General features: G+C 45.7%; 4 protein-coding genes and 1 long non-coding RNA gene across 5 annotated transcripts; 3 read left to right on the top strand and 2 right to left on the bottom strand.

Annotated features, from left to right (window-relative positions):
* The first annotated feature begins 239 nt into the window (after positions 1-239).
* Positions 240-2210, top strand: LOC125979979 (eukaryotic translation initiation factor 4E-binding protein 1). Its single transcript, XM_049738908.2, has 3 exons — positions 240-504; positions 1457-1648; positions 1831-2210. Exons 1-3 carry the CDS (start codon positions 369-371, stop codon positions 1860-1862), a joined length of 360 nt encoding a protein of 119 aa, XP_049594865.1. The 5' UTR covers positions 240-368; the 3' UTR covers positions 1863-2210.
* Positions 2211-2407: 197 nt separating this feature from the next.
* On the bottom strand, positions 2408-3598 carry LOC125979977 (nodal homolog 2-A-like). The gene is made up of 2 exons (XM_049738907.2): positions 2907-3598; positions 2408-2830 (listed from the first exon to the last, which is right to left on the bottom strand). Exons 1-2 carry the CDS (start codon positions 3561-3563, stop codon positions 2678-2680), a joined length of 810 nt encoding a protein of 269 aa, XP_049594864.1. The 5' UTR covers positions 3564-3598; the 3' UTR covers positions 2408-2677.
* A 1803-nt stretch (positions 3599-5401) lies between these two features.
* Positions 5402-11943, top strand: LOC137840882 (vitellogenin receptor-like). Its single transcript, XM_068652854.1, has 22 exons — positions 5402-5542; positions 5785-5907; positions 6066-6314; positions 6391-6501; positions 6596-6715; positions 7026-7151; positions 7255-7458; positions 7576-7744; positions 7815-7983; positions 8058-8280; positions 8347-8466; positions 8565-8783; positions 8854-9159; positions 9230-9448; positions 9512-9652; positions 9715-9963; positions 10033-10230; positions 10300-10548; positions 10731-10943; positions 11027-11284; positions 11358-11570; positions 11652-11943. Exons 1-22 carry the CDS (start codon positions 5449-5451, stop codon positions 11933-11935), a joined length of 4257 nt encoding a protein of 1418 aa, XP_068508955.1. The 5' UTR covers positions 5402-5448; the 3' UTR covers positions 11936-11943.
* A 131-nt stretch (positions 11944-12074) lies between these two features.
* On the top strand, positions 12075-20233 carry LOC125979970 (low-density lipoprotein receptor-related protein 4). Its single transcript, XM_049738888.2, has 29 exons — positions 12075-12312; positions 12387-12644; positions 12706-12915; positions 12977-13225; positions 13292-13489; positions 13557-13823; positions 13954-14169; positions 14234-14416; positions 14492-14614; positions 14679-14834; positions 14899-15114; positions 15184-15413; positions 15478-15607; positions 15678-15871; positions 16064-16250; positions 16394-16609; positions 16674-16857; positions 16924-17125; positions 17209-17373; positions 17466-17681; positions 17751-17978; positions 18046-18180; positions 18251-18446; positions 18534-18659; positions 18954-19061; positions 19184-19420; positions 19487-19751; positions 19863-19959; positions 20054-20233. Exons 1-29 carry the CDS (start codon positions 12108-12110, stop codon positions 20099-20101), a joined length of 5445 nt encoding a protein of 1814 aa, XP_049594845.2. The 5' UTR covers positions 12075-12107; the 3' UTR covers positions 20102-20233.
* Positions 16335-21455, bottom strand: LOC137840883 (uncharacterized). The gene is made up of 2 exons (XR_011088016.1): positions 21279-21455; positions 16335-20750 (listed from the first exon to the last, which is right to left on the bottom strand). It is a non-coding gene; the product is annotated as an uncharacterized lncRNA (long non-coding RNA).
* Positions 21456-22702: the final 1247 nt, after the last annotated feature.

The raw sequence follows: 22702 nt of genomic DNA on the forward strand, positions 1-22702 counted from the left end.
ACTTTTGTTTTATAAAATGTATATAGAAAAATTTATTTATTCTCTGTAGTTCAATTCAAGTGAGTCTTCAACTAATCTGGGTAGGTATGCATTTATATTAAAATATGTGAAATATGACGAAGTATTGTGACAACGTGCTGCTTGTATTTTGTTGTTTGTCGTCACTCGACTTCCGTAGCTTAAAAAAAACTACAACTTCCGGCATCTGTGACGCCCCCTACTTTCAGCCAATCACAAGCCGCCGCTTCACGTGCTCGCGTAGTAGGGCTTTCTGGGTTGTTTTGGATCCAGTGGTAGCACATGGAGACAACAAGGCATCACATTTGAAGCAACTTTAGTTTTACCCAGAACGCTGTCACCATCTAGGCATGTCAGCGGCAGGTCAGACGAGCGGAAGCCGGGATATCCCGGCCGTGAGGCGGGTCGCCGTCCTGGAAGCTGCCCACATGCCCCAGGATTACTCCACGACCCCCGGGGGGACCGTGTTCAGCACCACGCCCGGAGGTAACTCGGCCATAGGTCAAACTGGGTCTCAAACCTCTGACATGCCAGATAATAACTTGGGCTTTATTGCAAATAGGTATAATAAGTGCATCGGAGCACTTAAATGACTCTTGGTGTTCCTGGAGAATCATCTATAGCACAGGTGTCAAACTCGAGGCCCGGGGGCCAGATACGGCCCGCCACATCATTTCATGTGGCCCGCTAAGACAAATTGTGCATCAGATTCGTGTGTCATTACTAGAATTGCGAATTGTCTTCACTTTCAATAATATTTAACCAGTTTTTACTCATCTGATTTGAAAATGAGTTATTTATCAGTTTGTTTTGTAGCTTTTACTGTATATAATATGAGGTGCTCATACATTTGTTTGGGTTGACAGTCGTAATGGCCCTCCGAAAGAAGCTATGACTACCATGCGGCCCGCGAAAAAAAAAGTTTAACACCCCTGATCTATAGGCTTCATCCTTACTCTTGTCAGGTCCTCATGTTAATGATCAACAGTGTTTTGTTATTCACTGATTTGTAGTCTTTTAAAAATGTGCTTGATCAGAAGGAAAAAATATGACTTCTTGCACTGTGTAGTGATATTTAAAAAAAAAAAAACACAAACTATTCACACAGATAATAACTTTTTATTGAGACTCAAAGCAGTATCACTTAGGCAGACTATAAGCTGCACCAATTACTGCTACAAGCAAAACAAGGCGGTGTTTTCCCTTCTGCAGCAGTGAGAAAGTTGGCGGAGTATCCACATGCCAGTGTAGTCAGTGATACTGTGTTCTGTAAACGTTCACATTGATAAAATGCACACACACAAATACAGCTGGCTCACTCGATGTGTGTCAGGGCACTAGAAAAAATAGGTCATTCTTCAAGTACATGGAGGACGTCATTCAATCCACAATTGTAAGATATTAAAAAAAAAAAAATATCTGCCTCTTGCTTGTGCAGGAACTCGAATCATCTACGACAGGAAGTTCCTGCTTCAGTGTCGCACCTCTCCTTTGGCTCACACGCCTCCGAAGCTGCCCGATATCCCGGGAGTCACTCGTCCGTTCAAACGGGAGTCGTCCACTGAGACCTGCCAGCCTGCAGCGAGTCAAAGCGGTCAAATCGAACAAAACCAACATACAGAGGGTGCAGGTAAACATTGTTTGCATGTTTATGACCTTTACAATGTGATGGAGGAGGGAGCTCTTGGCGATTGTGTGCGCAAGCTCAAACCAATTGTGATTCATGTAAAATCCCTTTTAGCTAATCACATGGGGCCGTATACTCAACTCCAATCTATTGTTTATTTCCACTCCACTCTTTTCTTCACACAGGAGAAGATGCCCAGTTTGACATGGACATTTGAAGAGGATTGGTACTATTTCTAACATCTTCACGGTTGTTGTTTTGTGAGTGCGGAAGATTTTTTAAAGTTGAATTAAAAGGTAGGGACTGTGGAATATAAAATTAAGTTCCTCAAGAGGAAATTGTACTTCATTGTTGGCATATGAGGTGTGATTAAAATCTCTTTTAACTAAACATAATATTATATAACATAATAATGTGAGTAAACAGCTTTTATAATCAAGTTCAATATTGTTTTTGTTGTTTGAAGTTAATTTACACTTTTTTTGCATGATAAAATTAGTATTGTGTATTACACAGCTGTATTCGCTGGATGAGGATTTTAAAAAAGTATGTGAACTCTTTGGAATGACCTGGATTTCTTCATAAACTGTGGTGGAGGGGTGCATCATGGATTGGGGCTGCTTTGCCATCTCAGGGCCTGGATGGATTGCTATTAATGGTGGTTTTATTGTATTGTAACAAGACACCTTAAATTGTGGGGGGGGAGAGGGGGTGCATGTCTCCTCTAAATTAAATGTAGAATTAATTCTCAGGGTTTTTTTATTTTGTTGAAAATAAGAAATAATTTAATGTTTTACTGTACAATGTAAACAAACAAATGGCTCAACGTGACCCAAACAATCGATAATGTCAATTCCGTTAGCTTTTTAAAAGGTGAAATGTAGCTTTATCGTATTGTGTTTTGCCAGTGCTTCACTCGCTGACCAGGTTTGTGTCGTTTGGAACAGGCACAATGCGAGACGCCTAAATCTACAACAGCAAAGTCATTAATAGTAGAAAAGTCTGTGATTGTGTACATGTTCTTGACTTGGCCTAGTGGCAACCGCATTCCTCCACCACCATGTCCTGATGGTGCTTCATGACCATCTTGCCGTTCTCGTAGTAGAGCATAGACAGCGGCACCAGGCGGGTGGGCACGCAGGACAAGCCCGGCGTCTTGTTTGGGTGGTGCAGCTTGAGCAGGCTCTGTGGTGAGAAGGAGAACTTCGTTAGAACAGCAAGGAAGAAAACATACACGAGCAGAGCAAGCGAAGACTCGTACCTGCATGTAGGCGTGGTTAGTGGGCTTGAAGTTCTCATCTACTGGTGTGGGACAGACGCCCTCGCAGCGGAAAGCGTTGTAGCCTTTGGGATAAACCATCCACTGGCTCCAGCCTAGCTTCTCAAAGTCCACCCACATGTCCACCTTCCTGCACAGAAGATCCTCCTTGTTCGCTGTGAAGATCCTTCTTCTCCTGTGCTGCCCGGAGAACCTTTTGTTTCTGCGGCGTGTCTTCCTGGGGCCGACCTCCTTATCCTGGCTCACGTACTTGGAGTGCACGGAGGTGCGGATGAGCAAGGGCGTCCGCTGGGCGTCGGGGTTCTGCCTGGCGAAGATCACCATCATGACCCGGTTTTTTGAAAGGTGCTGGATTGCTTCCAGATCCTGCTCGGCGTCCTCCGGCTGATGTGTTGACAGGTCCTGCTCTTGCCAGTGATGGAGCATTTGGGTCATGGAGAGCACCCTCCAGGAGGAGGAAGATCTCATGGTGCTGGGTTGGGCCTTCAGCCTGCCCAGGAAGAGCCTGCCGCCAGGGCAGCTGTCGTCAGAGCATGAGAGGTAGACATCCACCAAGGCTATGGGGGACTCCCTGAAGTCCAGCAGGCGAATGCGGAGCTCGGCCTGTTGAATGCGGTCACCCGCGGCCATGGAGGACATGTTGAAGGTGATGGACCACCGATCGCCTCGCTGCTCACAGCCTGGAGCAGATGCAAGTACAAGAAATAGCACAAACTCAAATTCTTTTATTTTGGGTGGCCAACCATAATTTTGTATAAGTGCTGAAATGATGATTCAAAATCAAAACATTGACTACCAAACTGATTGGATTTAGATGTCAAAACTTTTTTAGCCAAATAAGTAAATTAAAAAGGAAGTAAAATCACACACACGTTAGTTTTTAAAACTATGACCAAGGCTCAATGAAAAATCAGCGTTTAAAAACAGAACACTCACTTTTTGCAACAAGGCTAGTCACATAATCCGAATGATGCAGTCCAAGGTTGTCCTCGGTCCAGGTCTTGTCTCCGGCATGGTTCTCAGTCAACATGGTCCGGTAGAGCTGCATCATGAAGACGGGAAGTCTTCCGGCTTTGCGCCGCTGCGAGGTAAATTCGGAGTGGCTGGACAAAGCGCGCAGAAGCGCGTCTGGGTGCATCGCGGCGACGCACAAACTAACCAGGAAAAGTAACGCGGCCAGTTTCGGCATAACTCCACGACCCAAGTGTTGGTAGTTTCCAAATGATGCATCTGAGATGCTTGCCTCCGGGTTTTTATAAGACCACCCCAAATGGCTGAAGTCCTTTTGAAGGCAATGCGCGTCTTTGATCCACGTCGTTCCTGCAGCGCTCAATACAAAAATGGCACACTACTTGCATAGTACAGGACATTATTTGAATGTGACATGATGCATCGAAACTACTTTGGTTCCTTTGAAGTGCCCGACGTACAAACCCGTGTGAGAGTCCACAATTTGATTTGGTTGATAAGAGGCCCTCACAATAATTTGCGTTAAGGAGATTAGGGTGACTTCTGATTAATGAGCAGGCAAACTGCAGGAGTTAATCACACACACAGGCTAGTTCAAGTCAAAATACAACTCGCAAATATTACATCATCATCAGGCATTACATGATTAGATTTGTTCAATTTGGTCCTCCTAATATTTTTTGGGGTTGCTATAATTAATGTTTAAACATTTGCTCTAGGCAAAAGCTAAAACCAGGGAAAATTGAGTTATAGTTTAATTATTGATCATTATTTTTTTAAAACGAATGTGTAATTTATTTTGTGTTTTTAAAAGTGAGATATATTTGTTGGTTTTTATAATATCACAGAGAAAATGTTTGCTGTTCAAGTTCGCATTTTTTATTTGCAGAAGAGTTATTTAAATTAAATAAATAAATGATATAATTATAGTTTTCATTTGGTGGCCTTGTGTGTTTTTACCTACACCGATTTATTCTTATATCTTTTTCATAAAAATCTCAATTTTATACAAATAATATTGGAGCGGTAAAATGACTGCAGTGGTCATTGTGAAAAACATTTATTCCTTACCGCTATTCTTTTTTCGTGCATACAAGAAATTTATATATGGAATTAAATGTTTTCCAGCGTTAAAGCTGCATTACAATTGACAGCAGCATCAAAGAGTTATTATAAATGAGCAGTAATGAGCTCTCACTTAATCAAATTGCAATTGAAAGGGGTAGAGAGACACCAACGGCTTGTTGCGCTCTAAAAGTTTTTACATCAAACGAACTCTTGTTTTGATCAGTTTTTAAAATCAATTGATATTCAAAACCAATCTAATTAATCAAGTTAAATGCACTGTTTGAATCACTTGACAATAAAAGATTGTTGTATAGCCTTTGCAGATTTCTCTTTAATTTATTTTACATTTAGTTACTTCTTTATATGTATTTTTTTTTTTTTTTTTTTTACAGATTGTCCGTTTTATTATTCTTTAACGACGTTTACTTCCGTGTGCCGTAGTGCGCATGTGCAATTAGAGCCTTTATTTCAGGTGGTGTTGCAGGTGATGGACTTCCATTCAGATGAGTCGTGCGTGTCCGACATGAAGTCACGCCAACTCATTTGTTTGCTGATCCTGTCGATTTTACACGCCGCCACAGGTAACAAACTTTTTTTCACGCTTGTATTGCTCAAATTTGGTGCATTTAATTTCAAGCGCACTGATTTTGCTGGTGCGTTCTCATCACTAAACGAGCCACAAAGGCAACTAATTTGAATTTAACATTGTCTCCTCACGTTTGCGTGTGTGTTCTGATTTTTTTTTTTTTTTTTTCTCGGGTGGGATCGCTAGCTGGTTGCACTTGAAGTTGAAATTGAGCGAAAATTCTGCGCTTTTTTTCAGGGCAAGATTTCCAGTGTCATCCAAATCAATGGCAATGTGACGATGGAAGTTGCATTGCTGATAAATGGAGATGCGATGGAGAAGGGGACTGCCTGGATGGCTCTGATGAGATGGACTGTACTGGTAGGCACATTTTAATATTAAGATTCGGCCAAAATGAATTCCTGCACCTGTAGATCGTGACCAAAAAAAAAATCACACCCTAACACAACTACTATGCCTCCATCATGATTTTTTCTCCCCCGTCCATTTTTTTTTTTTTAAATTGGATTTTCCCTCAGTTCCTCCAGGCTCCTCCAACTGTCCACTCGGTCAGTTCCCATGCGTGGGCTCTGTCGGCTGTGTTGACGCATCGGCACGCTGCGATGGACAGAAGCAGTGTCCAACCGGCTCCGATGAGGAGAACTGCGATGTCACTTTAGGTTGTTTGGACTCGGACTGGACTTGTCGGAACCGCATTTGCATTCCCATAGAGCTCCGCTGTGATGGAAAGAATGACTGCATGGACAACTCTGATGAGGAGGGCTGTGGTGAGGAAGCGTTCCATGTTTTATGAATTTTTTTTTTAAAAAACGTTTTTCAAATTTAACATTTTCTGGTGACCAGTTGTTTGCCGTGAGGGTGGCCTCCAGTGCGCAGATGTATGTCTGTCTGCTGACCAGATGTGTGATGGAAAGTTTCATTGCTTGGACGGCAGCGACGAGCCCGTAACCTGCGGTAAGTTTAGTTCTGAAATAATAAAATGCGTTAATCAACAATATTGATTCTTGACGTCATTTGATGCAATGCTCCCTCTCACTCCCCCTTGCAGGTCAGACCTGCTCTGTGAAAAATGGAGGTTGTAGCCACGTGTGTGTGGAGGAGTCATGGGGTGCTTCGTGCACATGTCCTCCTGGCTATAAACTTGACCTCAATGGGGCAGTCTGCAAAGGTAATGCGATATCTGCTTTTTTCTTTTTTGTGGGATTGATTGACTGCAGGCAATGAGCTCAGCTGTTGAAAAATTAAATTCAGGGATTTTATTGTCCTACGGTAGTTATGTCATCTAAATTGAATTTAAATCATTCTAAAATATTTAAATATATTGTAAAATTGGCCATATCGTATTAGATGTGCAAGAAAAACTGCACAAAAAGTGTCGTCATGCCGCCCTTGACAGTGATTGTTGTTACAACACCGCCGTCTGCTGGCCGTGTTGTGCAACTGCCTTATTTACTGAGTTGCCCTATATGTGCCCGCAGATGTGGATGAATGCGCCCTTCCCTTCACGCCATGCCTCCACCACTGCACCAATACAGTTGGATCTTATTTTTGCCACTGCCGAGAAGGCTTCAGTCAGGATGAGAGCTTTGGCTGTCTGGCCACAGGTACTGCCATTAAATTATGCCTCAAAGCCAACTAACAATATAGATTTTCTCATTTTCTTTCTTTTATTGCCAATGTGACAACTTTTGACGTGTGTGCCTTCAGGGAACGTTACCAGACTGCTGACAGTTCGGAGGACATCCGTCGGGTTACTAAATGTGAAGTCGCAAAGATTTGAGGTGCTCCAAACTCTAAAGTTCAACCCGGTGGCCTTGACCTATGACATTGCCCGGGGTCACTACTACTGGGCTGACGACATGGGAGTCATCTATAAGAGTGATGGGCAGCGTACTTGGACAATCCATGCTGGTTTGTTTCCCATGTACTCCTATCTCATTATGCATAAATCAGTATGAGGGCAGCCATTTTTTTTTTTAGCTAATTTTATTAGCTCTAGGCTAACCAGCCTTCAAATTCCTTACACAGGTGAGCCTGGAATCAAAGGGCTGGCTTGTGACTGGCTGAATGGAAATCTTTTCTGGACCAATCAGAGGACAGAATCAATCTACGTGCAAGCAGATGATGAGAAAAGTTCCACCATTTTGTTGAGCAAATCAATCAGCCCATCAGAATTGGTTGTTCTACCAGTGGAGAGGTTTGCTTGATCAGCATTTTTTTTTTTTTTTATATATAATTGCAGAGTTCATAATTTTTGTTTTTGGCAGCTTGATGTTTTGGATCAACACGGGCCCTGGCACGAGGGTGACCATAGAGTGGTCATGGATGGATGGGTCGGACAGAAACTCTCTGATTGTACTGACGGCACAAATGGCCCATGGACTCACAGCAGATGTGGCCGCTAGGAGGCTCTACTGGATCAGTGACGCCAAGATGGTGACTTGAAAAAAAAAAATTAGACCTTCGTATCTCATCCAGAAATTAGAATAAAGTCGTGTTCTTTCCATCAGTCCATCGAGACGGTGAAAGTGGATGGCACCGGCCGCTACACGTTCACCGGACTCTTCAACAAGAGACCGGCTCTCAACCTGGCCGTGTTTGAAAGTTCCTTCTACTGGGCGGACGACAAAGGAGTCTGGCAGGTTCCGCAGAGCCAACCAAACCGGAAGAAGTTTCTGTGGAAATCCACACTTCCACTTTTGACAGTCTTTCATGAGCTGCAGCAGCCGAGAGGTTAGCGAGGAACTTCCTCCTCGTGCTTTCGTGGTATCAAAGTGCAACTGTCTCCTCCACAATTAGGTTCTTCTGCATGTGCCAAGACCCCATGCCAGATATGTGTGCTCACCAAAAGCAACCCTGTGGGCTTTACCTGCACTTGTCCCACCTCCAAAGTCCTGATGGTTGATGGAACATGCGACTGTAGGTTCCCTAGCAACCGAACTTACTGTAAAACGTGAAAGTTCTGCAATCTTTTAACGAAGACAAAAGGATGAAATTTATTTTCTGATATGCTTCAGATCCAAGATTCCTCTATGCCACCTCCAAAAGTATCAACCTGTTGGAGTTTAAAGGCAGCCAGTCGATAGAAACGAAGATCTTTGCTACTGACGAGGGCATCTTGTCTTTTGATGTGAACTGGAAAAGTGACTGGCTGTACTGGGCCAACCAAACTGGTCACCTCCAGCGCACCAGTTTAACACAAGTCAAGACGGAGTGGATTCCTACAAAAGTGTCAGGTTAGTGATTTAATGATCAAATGTTTGGAATTGGTCAGCTTAATCAATGCAATTTTTTTTTTTTTTTTAGTTTGTCTCATTAAAGTCGACCAAAAGAGTGGAAGCGTGTATTGGGTGTCATGTGACCAAAGCCGGATCGGCTCGGTGGAAGTGGACAGCCGTTCCCAGCGGCAGTTGTACCACACCACCAGAGAGATTCGAAGCCTCTTCCTGGACTGGCTGAGGGGCGGAGTCATCTGGTTGGAGGAGGAGTTTATCTTCTCAATGAGCATGACGGGAGGCAAAGCCAGAGAACTTCTGCGCTTGGATGGAGTCGTAGAGAATTTAGCCTTTGACCTCAGAGCCGCGAGTCTGTTGTGGAACTCCGACACGGCAGGTGTGTCCACTTTTTCTTTTTAAATTAAACCTTTTTTACTTTCCAGTACTAATACTCTCTTCTTTTCCAGGCCTGATGACATTGAGTCTGCACCAAGGGAATAAGCACAAAGCGGGAAAAAGATGGAACGTTTCCGGCTCGCTATTGGGCGCCCTGGAACCTTACCTGTTGTCGCTGTCCTCTGACATCATGACCCTGTGGGACCGACGTGACGGGCGCCGTATCCAGGATGTGACAACCAGAGGTCCCGTGGTCAGTGTGGTGGAGGCACTCCGGGACGTCCATGCAGGTTCATACATATTCTCGACAACTTTGATCATCAAGTTTAGATGGTGAAAGTTTGTTTCCATAGTTCCGGTTAGTGCCGTCTGCTCGTCGGTGCTATGCAAGGGCACCGCCATCTGCCTGCCTCCAAATAAACTGTGTGATGGCAAAAAGGACTGCCCTGATGGAGATGATGAAAGTTTTTGTCTTCAGAACTGTCCATCCAAAGGTTGTCTTATTTAGTTTAATTCCCAAAAAGCTGCAGCTTCTGACTTTAACGTTTCTTCTCAGATGATTTCAAATGTAAGGACCGGAAGAGCTGCGTGTCGAGAGCGCTGGTGTGCGACGGCCGCTCTCATTGCTTCGACGGCTCGGACGAGGTCGGGTGCCCAGCCGTTGCCGCAGTCGGGGCTCGGGTGGATGCCGTCAGGTGTCGAAAAGGCTCCAGACCGTGTAAGAACGGCATCGAGTGTGTTCTGTACACACACGTGTGCGATGGGGAGAAAGATTGTAAGGATGGCTCGGACGAAGAACATTGTGGTGAGTAACTTGAACGCTTTGCAAACCGGTTTGGTCAAATTGAATAAATTTGTCGTCCAAATTTAACAGAGCAGGACGTGACCTCGCCAAATCCAAACGAAATCACAAAAGCCGCGCCGGCGCTTCCCGCCTGCATCAGCCCGTCCGTCCTTTGTCCCCACCCTTCTGTCCGTCTCTGCATCTCCCCAACGCAATTTTGTGACGGGCGAGAAGACTGCCCTGACGGCTTTGATGAAAATAACTGCGTGAAAAGATGTTCCTCCAAAAGTAAGTCGGGAATACATTTGGCAAAAATCCACCCAGAGCGTGAACAAATTTTAATTTGTTTCATCCCAGATGATTTCCGCTGCAAGGACCGAAGGAGCTGCGTCCCCCGGAGCCTGGTTTGTGACGGGCGTGCTCATTGTCACGACGGCTCCGATGAAGTCGGCTGTCCTGGTGTTCCGATCCCTGCCGGCCAAGCCAAAGCTTTGAAGTGCCTGATTGGCTCCCAGTTGTGCCGAGATGGCAGCCACTGCGTTCCTTTCGGTCACGTGTGTGACGGCGAGCCAGACTGCAGAGATGGATCGGATGAAGAAAGATGCGGTGAGCACTGGCGGGGCCAGGGTTATGGTTTTCCTTTTTATCTAAACTCAAAAATTGGTAAAAAAAAAACAAACTGACTTTTTATTATGACACCTAGTGGGTTCGGGTGGCAGTGCCACTACAGTCGCCCCTTTAGCTCCGCCAGTGGTGGTGACCATACATGTTTAATTTAATATTTACAGACACGCTGATGACAACGCCTCCAGAAAATGGCCGCCGAAATGGACCTCCATTACCTGCCAAGACTCAACCTCCCATCAAGCCGTCTTGCACCAGCCCTTCGTTTCTGTGTCCAGATTCAACTTGTATCCCCCCAACGCAGATATGTGACGGCTTTAAAGATTGTCCTGACGGATCTGATGAGAAAACATGCCTGAAACGATGCCCAAATAGATGCAAGTCAACTGCTTTTAACTTATTCAGCATGACTTTATTTTTTTAATTCTTTTTATTTATCATTTTTACTTACCTCCCGCAGCGGACTTCCTCTGCAAAGACAAGAGGAGCTGTGTTCTCAAAAAGCTGGTTTGCGATGGCCGAGCCCATTGTCACGACAGCTCCGATGAGGTTGACTGTTCGCCTGTAGCTCCGCCTCCTCCGCCTGCCAACCGGAATTCGGTGCTGAAGTGTCGTTTAGGTTCCCGGCCGTGTCGGGATCAGTCTCAATGCGTTCCTTACAGCCATGTGTGTGATGGAGAAAAAGACTGTTGGGATGGCTCCGATGAAGAAGAATGTGGTATGTTGTTTGTTTTTGTTTTTTTATAGGAAACCAAATATTAAACCAAGATTATTCAATTTAATATTTACAGACACTGGGATGACGACGCCTCGAGAAAATGGCCGCCGAAATCGACTTCCATTGCCTGCCAAGACTCAACCTCCCATCAAGCCGTCTTGCACCAGCCCTTCATTTCTGTGTCCAGATTCAACTTGTATCCCCCCAACGCAGATATGTGACGGCTTTAAAGATTGTCCTGACGGATCTGATGAGAAAACATGCCTGAAACGATGCCCAAATAGATGTAAGTCAGCTGCTTTTAACTTATTCAGCATGACTATTTTTTTAATTCTTTTTATTTATCATGTTTACATTCCTCCCGCAGCGGACTTCCTCTGCAAAGACAGGCGGAGCTGTGTTCTCAAAAAGCTGGTTTGCGATGGCCGAGCCCATTGTCACGACAGCTCCGATGAGGTTGACTGTTCGCCCGTAGCTCCGCCTCCTCCGCCTGCCAACCGGAATTCGGTGCTGAAGTGTCGTTTAGGTTCCCGGCCGTGTCGGGATCAGACTCAATGCGTTCCTTACAGCCATGTGTGTGATGGAGAAAAAGACTGTTGGGATGGCTCAGATGAAGAAGAATGTGGTATGTTTTTTTTTCTTTTAATATAAAACAAAAACACTGATCCATTATGAGACACCTGGTAGGTCCAAACAAATTGTGGGGGGGGGGGGAGTGCCCCCACAGTCCCCCTTTTAGCTCTGCCAGTGGTGGTGAGTATACATGATTACAACTTTTGTAAATGTTAAACCAGGCATTTTCAATTTATTTACAGATACAGCAATGACGACGCCTCGAGAAAATGGCCGCCAAAATCGACCTCCATTGCCTCCCAAGACTCAACCTCCCATCAAGCCGTCTTGCACCAGTCCTTCGTTTCTGTGTCCAGATTCAACGTGCATCCCCCCAACGCAGATATGTGACGGCATTAAAGATTGTCCTGACGGATCTGATGAGAAAACATGCCTGAAACGATGCCCAAATAGATGTAAGTTGGCTGCTTTTAGCTTAATCAGCAATTTATTCAGCATGAGCTTTATTTTTATTACTTTCCTCCCACAGCGGACTTCCTCTGCAAAGACAGGCGGAGCTGTGTTCTCAAGAAGCTGGTTTGCGATGGCCGAGCTCATTGTCACGACAGCTCCGATGAGGTTGACTGTTCGCCCGTAGCTCCGCCTCCTCCGCCTGCCAACCGGAATTCGGTGCTCAAGTGTCGTTTAGGTTCCCGGCCGTGTCTGGATCAGACTCACTGCGTTCCTTACAGCCATGTGTGTGATGGAGAAAACGACTGTGCCGACGGTTCAGATGAAGTGGAATGTGGTATGTTGATTTTAATTTTTTTGTTTTTATTTAGTTCCCTGACAACTTTTAAACTTTGCAGAAACACCATCCTCCTCCAGTCCAGCCTCAAATGAACTTCCCACACCAGCAAAGCACTTTTACAAGCCTACACCAAAACCATCTTGTACGAGTCCATCGACGTTCTGCCCAAATTCAGTCGTTTGCATTAAACCGACACAAATGTGCGACGGAATAATAGACTGTCCCGACGCCTCAGACGAGAACTGTGTCAAAAGATGTCCTTCAAAGAGTAAGTTGAGAACTTACGAGTCCAACCACAAAAGTTTTCCTAACATCTCCTACCTCCACAGCTGACTTTTTGTGCAAGGATAGAAGGAGCTGCGTCTCGCAGGACTTCTTCTGTGACGGACGCGCTCATTGCCACGACGGCTCGGATGAGGCCGACTGTCCGACCGTAGCTCCTCCTGTCACCCGAGCGAAGATGCGAAAATGCCGCATGGGCTTCCAGCTATGTCAGGATGGGAGTCAATGTGTTCCTTACAGTCATGTGTGCGATGGAGAACAAGACTGTGCTGATGGTTCAGATGAAGCGGAATGTGGTATGTTAAAATTCTGTTTTAATTATGATGGAATTTTAAACTTTTCTCAACTTTGATGGTCTGCAGAAGGTCCAACTTCCTCCATTCCGGGCTTAAATGTATCGCCTTCAACAGCCAAGCCCTTTTACAAGCCGTCTTGTCGGAGTCCAACCGTGTTGTGCCCAAATTCTTTTCTCTGCATCGCCCCGACGCAAATGTGTGACGGAAGAAAAGACTGTCCTGATGGATCAGATGAAGACTGTGTGGAAAAATGCCCTTCGAGGAGTAAGTTGATAAATTATGGCTTCAACCACCCCGAATTTTTTGGATCACGTTTTGCTTTCCTCCACAGCCGACTTTCTTTGCAAGGATGGTCGGAGCTGCGTCTCCAGCGCTCTCGTGTGCGATGGCCGAGCTCATTGCCACGACGGCTCCGACGAGGTGGATTGTCGGAGGGTAGTTCCTCGATTAACGACGGCTCGGGTGCTGAAATGCCGGAAGGGCACGAGGCCGTGTCAGGATGGCACGGAGTGTGTGCTTAACAGCCACGTTTGTGATGGGGAAAAAGATTGTCTGGATGGATCGGATGAAGAAGGATGCCAGAACACGTGTGCAGAAGGTTGTCTTGACCATATTCACAAATAATTTGTCCATTTATAATTGTTTATTATTTTTTTTATTTTAAATGTATTTTAAAAAAATCTTTTTTATTTTTGGTAATTCCTTATTTTTGCTCTATTGACTCAAAGGTGAGTTCCAGTGTGCTCACGGAGTGATGTGCATCCCCGAGGCTCAAGTCTGTGACGGACGGGCTCAGTGTAGCGACCGTTCGGATGAGCTGGACTGCTGGGAACGAACCAAAAGCTGCGAGTTTCGCTGCGCCGACGGCCATCGCTGCATCCCAAAGAAATTCCTGTGCGATGGCGAGCCCGACTGCGTTGACGGCACCGACGAGCTCGGCTGTGGTAAGTCTACTCGGAACCGGAATATTTTTCTGCGGATGTGCTTTGAACAAGTTCGTCTTTCCAGATGCACCGACCACGCCAACAATTACGTCCATGTTTCCGAGTCCCGCTCCGGTTTGCATCACCCCTTCAGTTCAATGCCCGACTTCATCGTTGTGCATCGCTCCAAAACAGCTTTGCGACGGGAAACCGGACTGTCCAGATTCTTTTGACGAGAGCGACTGTGTTTTAAAGTGCAAAAGCCGAAGTAAGTCAACCGAAGCGGCAAAGGGATTATCAAAACAATTCACTTGTATATCAACTCCCCTGCCCCTCCCTTCAGGGGAATTCTTGTGCAACGATCGGCGAAAGTGCATCCCCAGGATGTACGTGTGCGACGGTCGTGCCCACTGTGCTGACGCCTCCGACGAAAAGAAGTGCAAGTCCCCCGATCGCGGTTCACCTTGTAAGAGTCAAAATGAAAATCTAAATTCTGTTCGACCCGTTCAAATCGGTTTCTCTGCGCCAAGCCTCCAGGGATAAGGCGGTTCCCCTCAAATGCCGAAACGGCTTCCAGCCGTGTAAAGACGGTCTGGGGTGCGTCATGTACAGCCACGTGTGCGACGGAGAGAAGGATTGTCAGGATGGATCGGATGAAGAGGGTTGCGCTGCTGAATGCAAAGCGGGTTGGTTTACATCTTTGAGATTCATCCTCGAGCGTGATCGTTCATGAGATTCTTCCTTCCCCAGATGAGTTTCAATGCCATCACGGTCACAGATGCGTCCGAACCGATCAGGTGTGCGACGGACAGTACGACTGTCAAGACCGCTCCGATGAAATCAGCTGCGAAAGTCAAATGTCGGGCTGCCATCATCGTTGCGATAACTCAACGCGATGCATACCGGCGAGCTTCTTGTGTGACGGCGAACGAGACTGCGCCGATGGTTCGGATGAAGACAAGTGCGGTATGTCACATTGGGAGGTTGAAACAAAAAGGGGGCGGGGCTAGAATTAGACCAATGTCATCCCGGCAGGTTTGAAGTTCTGCGACGTGGAACAGTTCCGCTGCACCAGCGGGCAGTGCGTGTCGGTGGCCCTTCGATGCGACGGCTACGCGGACTGTGGCGACCGCTCGGACGAGGCGGACTGCTCCAGACCGCCGCGCTGCCCGGCCCAGCTACGATGCCCTCACAGTCACGAATGCCTGCAGAGTGAATGGCTGTGCGACGGGGAGGAAGACTGCAAGGATGGCTCGGATGAAAAAGTAAAAGATGGATTTGGGTGATTGTCCAAATGAAATGTCACTAAAAAAAAAAAATTGCTTTTAGAACTGTGAGACAAAGCCACCGCCGTGTCGGGTGTATCAGTGGCAGTGTGGAAGCAGCAGCCAATGCGTCCCCGTTTCCTGGAGATGCGACGGGAAGGCCGACTGTCACAATGGCGTGGATGAGGACAAATGTAAAAAATGCTTGACATTCCAACAAGGTGAATTTTGGACAATTTAAATCTTGAATGTCTGTTTCCACAGGCAAACCGAGAAAGTGCCCCTCCCACCTTTACCGGTGCGGCAGCGGCGAGTGCGTTGATCCCCGACTGGCGTGCAACGGCTTGATCAACTGTGCCGACAGCTCGGACGAGGGCGTGGGATGCACGTTGCGCAACTGCTCCAGCCCTTCACTACCTCGTTGTGATCATAGCTGTGTCAGCACTCCAAATGGACCGGTCAGTCAAAGAAAAAAATTTGCATAAATTGCTCATGTGATTCAGGGACAAAAACGGATGAATTTTGTAGAATTAAATAAAAATAAATTTTAAAAAATGCAGGAAAAAATCTTGTGATTCAGGGACAAATAGATACATTTAATAAAATTAAAATAAAATAAATATTTAAATTATTTTTTGTTTTTTTTGCAGAGGTGTTACTGCGCAGCAGGTTTCACGCTACATTCCGACGCCGTCTCCTGCGTGGACACCAACGAATGCAATCTGATGCCTCACGAAGCATGTAAACACACCTGCCTCAACACTCGTGGGTCCTTCATGTGTCGGTGCCAACCCGGCTTCTACCTGGAGCCCGACAACAAAAGCTGCAAGACCAAAGGTAGGCGTTCCAAAAGTGATTGCTTTTAAAATGTAAAATGCGTTTTAAATACAAAAACTAAAAATATTACCATGAAAAGCTAAATTATTTGTAGCCGTGATTGACGGTTGACTAAATTTAAATGAAATAACATCTGTCTTTAGATGAGCCACTGCTCGTGGCGTCCGTCCAGTCCGAGCTTTTGCTTCTTGGAGTTCAAAGCGGCTCCTTGCGTCTTCTGACTTCGGCCTACCAGCCGGTCTTTTCGTTGGACTACCACTGGGCTCAGCAGAGGGTTTACTGGCTCAGTCCGGACTACCAGAGTATCCGCTGGGCCGACATGACAAAAGACTCCAGCAGTAAAGGGACACTTATCAAAGGTGAGCTTGGAATCCGAGACACCAAAATAAATGGACTGGATTTTTAAATCAAATCTACTTCCAGGGGTCAAGTCGGATTTCATTGCGGTGGACTGGGTAGGTAAGAACCTGTACTGGGTGGATGGACTCGTTGGCCAAATTCGGGCGGTGCGCCTCAGTGACACCACGTTGAAGTCTGAAGATTACACGGTGGTGCTGGCTGAAGATCTTGAGCAGCCTCGCTCGCTGGTGCTGATCCCGCAGAAAGGGTGAGGAACCCGGTCGGGAAGGAGGTTTAATTCTGGCTGCTAATCTTAACTGTGACCTCCCCCAAGGTTGATGATGTGGTCCGAGATCGGTAGCTCCCCTCAGATCCAGCGCTCGGGAATGGATGGATCCAAGACGAAGGTGGTGGTGAGCAACAGCTTGAGCTGGCCTGTAAGTTTGGCTTATGATTTCCTGGACGAGCGCGTTTACTGGGCCGACGAGAAGCTCCGCTGCATCGGATCGGCTTCTCTGGATGGAGATGATGTCAAGGTGAGCGTCATCCAGCACAAGGGGGTAGAATGTGATTTTTGGCAATCGAGTCCGGTGGCGAACAGTTCTACCCATCTTGCCAGATTCTCCAGCTGGCCGAAACTCCGAGCCCCTTCTCAGTGGCCGTGTTCAATGATCGGATTTTCTGGTCCGACACCAAGCGGAGAACCATCCGCTCAGCTGATAAGAACACGGGGAAAGACCAGAAGGTTCTTCTCAAAAGACCAGGGCAGCCTTTTGGGCTGAAGGTTAGTCGTCAGTTTGGAACATTTTTATTTTGTGTCCAAATATATATTTTGGAGACAACTGACCACATGTGCTGTCCGTTTCCTCTCTCCAGCTGATGCATCCCCTTTCCCAGCCCACCTTATCCAACCCCTGCAACCAACTGAGGTGCTCCCACATGTGCCTCCTCACAACCGGAGCATCCGAGATGCAGCCGGCAGCAGTTTGCCGCTGTCCAAAGGGGCTGATACTCTCCAAGGACAAGATCACCTGCTCGCTACCGTTGGATTCCTCCTTCATCCTGCTTCTGTCTTCTACAACAGTCTATCAGGTGATTCGTCAGCTTTTGTTTTACAAAATGTTCCCTTTATCTGATGGTGTCTCCACCCCTCCCATCCAGGTTTACTTTAAGTCCTTGCGTCAAGATGGCGTCGGTCTGAAAAGTATGCCAAATAGCCGAGTGTTGCTCATTCCTGGAGTTGTTGAGGCCACCGGACTGGATCTGGCTCTCCAAGCTTTGGCCTTGTTTGTGGCTGACGGTAAACAAGGTACTGTCGATATGCTGAACTTAAGCGGGCCCAGATCCAGACAGGCACTGACACGAGCTGGTCGGCTTGTACAACTGAAGGTAAGAAATTAATTTGGGTTCTCAATGACGAGCATCAAAGTTGCAGCTAAGCGTAATGCTATTTAAGGATGATTTCGTCATGGCGCTGGCGGTCGACTGGGTGACCTTGAACATCTACTGGAGCAGCATCAGCCGACCTAACCTCCACGTGACGAGCAGCCGTGAAGGCTACAGCACCTCTCTGCTGCAGGGAAACCTTAAGGTTTAAAACGTGGTCCCACTCATGAACTTCAATTTGGGTTGCAATGGACTCACACCGACTGATCTTCTAGCGCACAACCTCCATTGCTGTGCATCCCCCCTCGGGTCAACTTTGCTACACGGCCCTCGTGGGCAGTAAGAACCAAGCTGAAGTGAGCTGCGCGTGGATGGATGGCCGACGCAAAACGGTGCTTTGGACCAAGTCCTCCAGCCCCCTGTCATTGGTCTTTTCCAAGAATGGAACTTCAATCTACTGGGTTGACACAGGTTTGGGATTTAATACCCTTTTCATCATGACTGTTTTGATTAGTTTGGTTTCTTTCATCGATTTTTATTTTTTTCCTCCCCGTCTAGTTGAAGGCCTCATCTGCTCTATTGGACTGGATGGCTCAGGCTACAAACAATACAAAGCAGGGCCAGGTTTAGTTACCTCCATCACGTACATTGAGAATATGCTCCTCTGGATAACACTGGAAAAGGGTAAGTGTTTTTTTTTTTTTTTTTTTTTTTTTTTTAAACTAATCCATTGCTGTTGAGTCACACTAATTAGGTATTCATCCCTTCAACTAAATTCTTCCAAATGAACCCTCCCGCTCATCAGTCTTCATCCCCTTCGGGCAGCAAATGGCGTCAGATTAATGTAGCAATGAATAATTCACACAAATTGAGCTTTTCATCACTTCAAGTCCATTTTCTTTGCTTGATTTATCGATGAGGAGGGACAGTTGCTCCCTTTATATTGATACATGAACTGTTTGCTTCCAACCTGTTTAGAGGTCACCAAAATGTGGTTCAGCGACGGCAACCATCCCAAACAACTTTGGTTCGAGACAAAAAGCAGCCTGGTGGAAATCCGAGCGTACAGTCAGGACAGCCAGACGGGTGGGTTGAGCTTTACTAAACAGCCTAGTTGCTAATTGAACAGTCACACAAATCATCAAGTCAAAACTTAATGTTTTTTTTTTAAATACAAAATGGGCCCTGATTCAAAACCTTATTTACAGGATCCAATAAGTGCGCCGTCAACAACGGGGAATGCGAGCATATATGCCTGCCGTACCCCGGAGGTCGCGTGTGCAAATGTGCACGTGGTTTTTACAGCAACGGTCCCACATCCTGCGCACCAGAGCACCCGTGCCCCAAAGGGGAGCAAGCTTGTCTTGATGCTAGCAAGTGTATCAACAGCAGCAACTTCTGTGACCGACGTGTGGACTGTCCCGACCAGTCGGACGAACAAGACTGTGAGTCTCAAATGATGCAAATTTGATTTTGAAGGTATTTTCAATTCGTGGTATGAATTCCCTTAGGTCCACAAACGAATGATCAACTTCCCAAGCTACCCGTGGAACCTCCTCAGAACTCCAAGGACACGTCCTCGTGTAGTCAACAATATTGCAGCGGCCATGGCAGCTGCGTCACTCAAGGCGAAATAATTAACTGTCAATGCACGACTGGCTACCGAGGGACGTTTTGTCAAGAGAAGGAAAGCCGGCGAAGACACGTCGGTGTGATCCTGGTGGTCTTCTGCCTGCTCGTTGTCGTCTTGGGGCTCTCGCTTCTTTTTGCGAAAAGGCAAGGATCTCCTTTGCCCGAATTTGAATTGAAGCCAACTCCAGAACACAAACGCACTTTTTAATTTAATGCAGAATTGCTATTGAATTTTTTTTTTTTGTCTCGATGCAGGAAGGGCTGGCTTTCAATCGGAAGCAAATCGCCGGACAAAGAAACGTTGATGTCAAACATGGTGCTGCAAAGTGACTATGCGGATGATGACTGTGAGGTAAATAAATTCTCAGCTACCTAGCAAAGGTAGTTAAACTAGTTTAAGTTCATTCCTGTGCCTAAGGATTTTTTTTTTTTCTTCATTTCCCCAGGAACTCGAGTCCCCAGCCGACTTGAAGAACCCCCCAGTAGCTTCCTAGCAGTCATTTTCTGGAAACTGTTATTGCATCTGTGCCGTTTTAGTTTTACATGGCAATACTTAGCTAAATACTAACCCGGTGCTAAAACTGATAACCCTTTTGTAGAATAAAAACGAAAAGATTGAAACAGCATTCGATCGCCTTGAGTTACTGTCTCTGACGAATGGAATGAGCGTTTCTCGGTCGACGAAAACAAACCGATAAACGTTTACAGTCTACTTGCATAACAGTTGGCACTGTTGCAACACAAATGAGGCTAATTAATGAAGGTAAACAGCCGAAGGCTTGCGGAATAGTTGAGGTAATTAAGTTCACTTCGGAACTGCAAATAATCGTAAATGCTTTGTGTACTCATGAAACTTTTTTTAAAAAAAGTGTATAGTAAATTAATTTTTCCCCAACTTGAGGGGGGACGACAACAAAATTGTTGACAATGCAGCAGTGGCATTGCGCCCAAACGCTTTCCAAGCTCCTCCTGTCACATTCTGCAGCCACGGGTCACTTTTCACACACACTTGCATTTGGTTCGAAAGTCCCGGGACTTGCCTTTTTGAACTTCTAGGCACTGCAATTGAAACGAATCAATCTTCCATACCGTCTGGTTGGTTGACTGACTCTCAAAGGATCTCGTAGCTGGACCACACCCGAGCTGAAATAGAGACGAAAGCACACTGAATGAAGCTGGGGGGATTTTTACCTCTGCCAAGGAAACGTGGGTAAGTTTGTTCACTCACCCCCCGCCCCCCTTTCCTTTCCTGTTCAGATCAATCGGTAATTTTCAGTGGTGCAGATGTCAATTAACTGTCCTTAGCGCTAATTAACTTTTTTTTGTTTTATGTTTCTCCTGTCATGCCAAGTTATTAAAGTGGCTATTGTATTTTGTACTTGTCTAATTTTAACCTTCAAGGACATCTGCACTGACTTCATTCCAGACATCATTCACTCAACAGTATAAAGCATCGATTGAATTTCTTCGACAAAAAAAAGGAGGAAAAAAAAATTCAGAGATGCTTTATACAGATAAGTGGAGTTACAGGTCAAGTAGAGTCTTTACAAGAGCTTTAACAGTTGAATACATTTTCTTTATGGGATTTAACAGGAATGTAAGACCACACCATAGGTCGACAAACATCAGGTCATTGAGTCTCGTTGGAACTTGTCCTCATGCCCCACCTACCTCCTCAACTTCCATTGTAGCCCAGAGGTAAGTGTGTGTGTGCAAAAAGTTTCTCAGCCAAATGTTTTTGAATCAAATTCCTTTATGCGGTCAGATACAGAAAGTAAAAATGTTGCGTTGTCACCACATGCACACACAACAAATTAAAGTTGTTTTGTTTTTCTGCAATTACATGAAGAATTACTCAAATTTCCTGTAAAGCTTCCACATGGTTTGCAGGTATGACTCACTTGTAAATATGAGCGAGAAGGCGGGGCCTGTGCTTCTGTGTTAAAAGAAGCAAAAGGTATTCACAGGTCTCTGCTTTCGACCCCTTCCCTGTTTTGTTGCAGATTCCCTCACTGAAAGCGGAACCAGACGCTTAATTTTAATCCCACGCAGACGCCCTACAAGGGGAAAAAAACCAAATCTTTGTGGCGACAAAACAAGTTCTTGAGGTTAGTCATTTTTTCTTCTTACTGCTTTAACTCATTAAAGTAAATAATTTTCCCACGTTTTAAATCTGAAAAGTACTCAGCACAATAGATTTATTTATTTGGTTACACTTTAAATAAATTTGGTTTGTTTAATACAAGTTGTGGGGTTTTAATAAGAACCAGTTCTGAATTCCTCGAGATTTTCTATTTGGGGTTGGACTACAAAACACTAGATTGCCGGACTGTATCGATTTACATGCGGTAGATAAAATATTTTGTTGATAGTCAGTGAAATTCACTCTATTGCTTTAATTGTTGATGTCATTTCTGAATCATGATAATGGATTTGTTACTTAGGGCACACCGACACATGTTACGCAACATCATTCCACCCCAAACGTAAGGATTAGTTCCAGAAACAATAGTCATTGGCACGCTTTATAATAACATTCGCAGCGCTCCAAACTAACTTTGAGCACGGTGAAACTTGTCATAATTATATTTCGGGGCACACATTGTCAATTGATTTGTAAATTAGGAATCACACTCGCATTATTACGAATAAATGAATAAATAAACTTTTTTTTTAATATCCATCAATCCTCATTCCTCCACTTTCCAGACGACGATGACGAGCATCCCCCGACCGAGAAGAATCGACTACAACCTCCCCACCTGTGGCGAGATCCGATGCAACGGACGCGGTTTTTGCGTGATCCCCCCTGGCGGCGGCTTAGGCTTTGCGTGCGAGTGCAACCTGGGCTACCGGGGCGAATCCTGCCAGCTTACATTTAACGGATCGCTTAGCGTCCCGCTGACCATAGGCGTGGTCGCTGCCCTTCTCTGTTTGGTGATCCTGGCGTTTATCTTTGCCAAATTGCGACAGAAGCATATTCAGAAACAGAAGGAGAGGTAAAATGTTTTACAATTCGGTGAAGCTAAGGTTGACCTTATTGACCCCATTTGGTACTACCCCAAAAATCACTCCTGGCCATTGCTGTGCATAGT

The sequence above is a fragment of the Syngnathus scovelli genome, chromosome 13, assembly GCF_024217435.2.
Source record: "Syngnathus scovelli strain Florida chromosome 13, RoL_Ssco_1.2, whole genome shotgun sequence".
NCBI classification, from domain to species: domain Eukaryota; kingdom Metazoa; phylum Chordata; class Actinopteri; order Syngnathiformes; family Syngnathidae; genus Syngnathus; species Syngnathus scovelli.

Bases quoted from the DNA above. Each gene is read 5' to 3' on its own strand.
- LOC125979979 (XM_049738908.2), top strand. From the start codon at position 369: ATGTCAGCGGCAGGTCAGACGAGCGGAAGCCGGGATATCCCGGCCGTG. The intron at 505-1,456 runs GTAACTCGGCCA...TTGCTTGTGCAG, and splicing joins GTTCAGCACCACGCCCGGAG to GAACTCGAATCATCTACGAC. The intron at 1,649-1,830 runs GTAAACATTGTT...TTCTTCACACAG, and splicing joins CCAACATACAGAGGGTGCAG to GAGAAGATGCCCAGTTTGAC.
- LOC125979977 (XM_049738907.2), bottom strand. From the start codon at position 3,563: ATGTCCTCCATGGCCGCGGGTGACCGCATTCAACAGGCCGAGCTCCGC. The intron at 2,831-2,906 runs GTACGAGTCTTC...TTCTCACCACAG, and splicing joins CTAACCACGCCTACATGCAG to AGCCTGCTCAAGCTGCACCA.
- LOC137840882 (XM_068652854.1), top strand. From the start codon at position 5,449: ATGGACTTCCATTCAGATGAGTCGTGCGTGTCCGACATGAAGTCACGC. The intron at 6,716-7,025 runs GTAATGCGATAT...ATGTGCCCGCAG, and splicing joins CAATGGGGCAGTCTGCAAAG to ATGTGGATGAATGCGCCCTT. The intron at 10,549-10,730 runs GTGAGCACTGGC...TAATATTTACAG, and splicing joins ATCGGATGAAGAAAGATGCG to ACACGCTGATGACAACGCCT.
- LOC125979970 (XM_049738888.2), top strand. From the start codon at position 12,108: ATGACGACGCCTCGAGAAAATGGCCGCCAAAATCGACCTCCATTGCCT. The intron at 12,916-12,976 runs GTAAGTTGAGAA...CTACCTCCACAG, and splicing joins CAAAAGATGTCCTTCAAAGA to CTGACTTTTTGTGCAAGGAT. The intron at 19,062-19,183 runs GTGGGTTGAGCT...CCTTATTTACAG, and splicing joins CAGTCAGGACAGCCAGACGG to GATCCAATAAGTGCGCCGTC.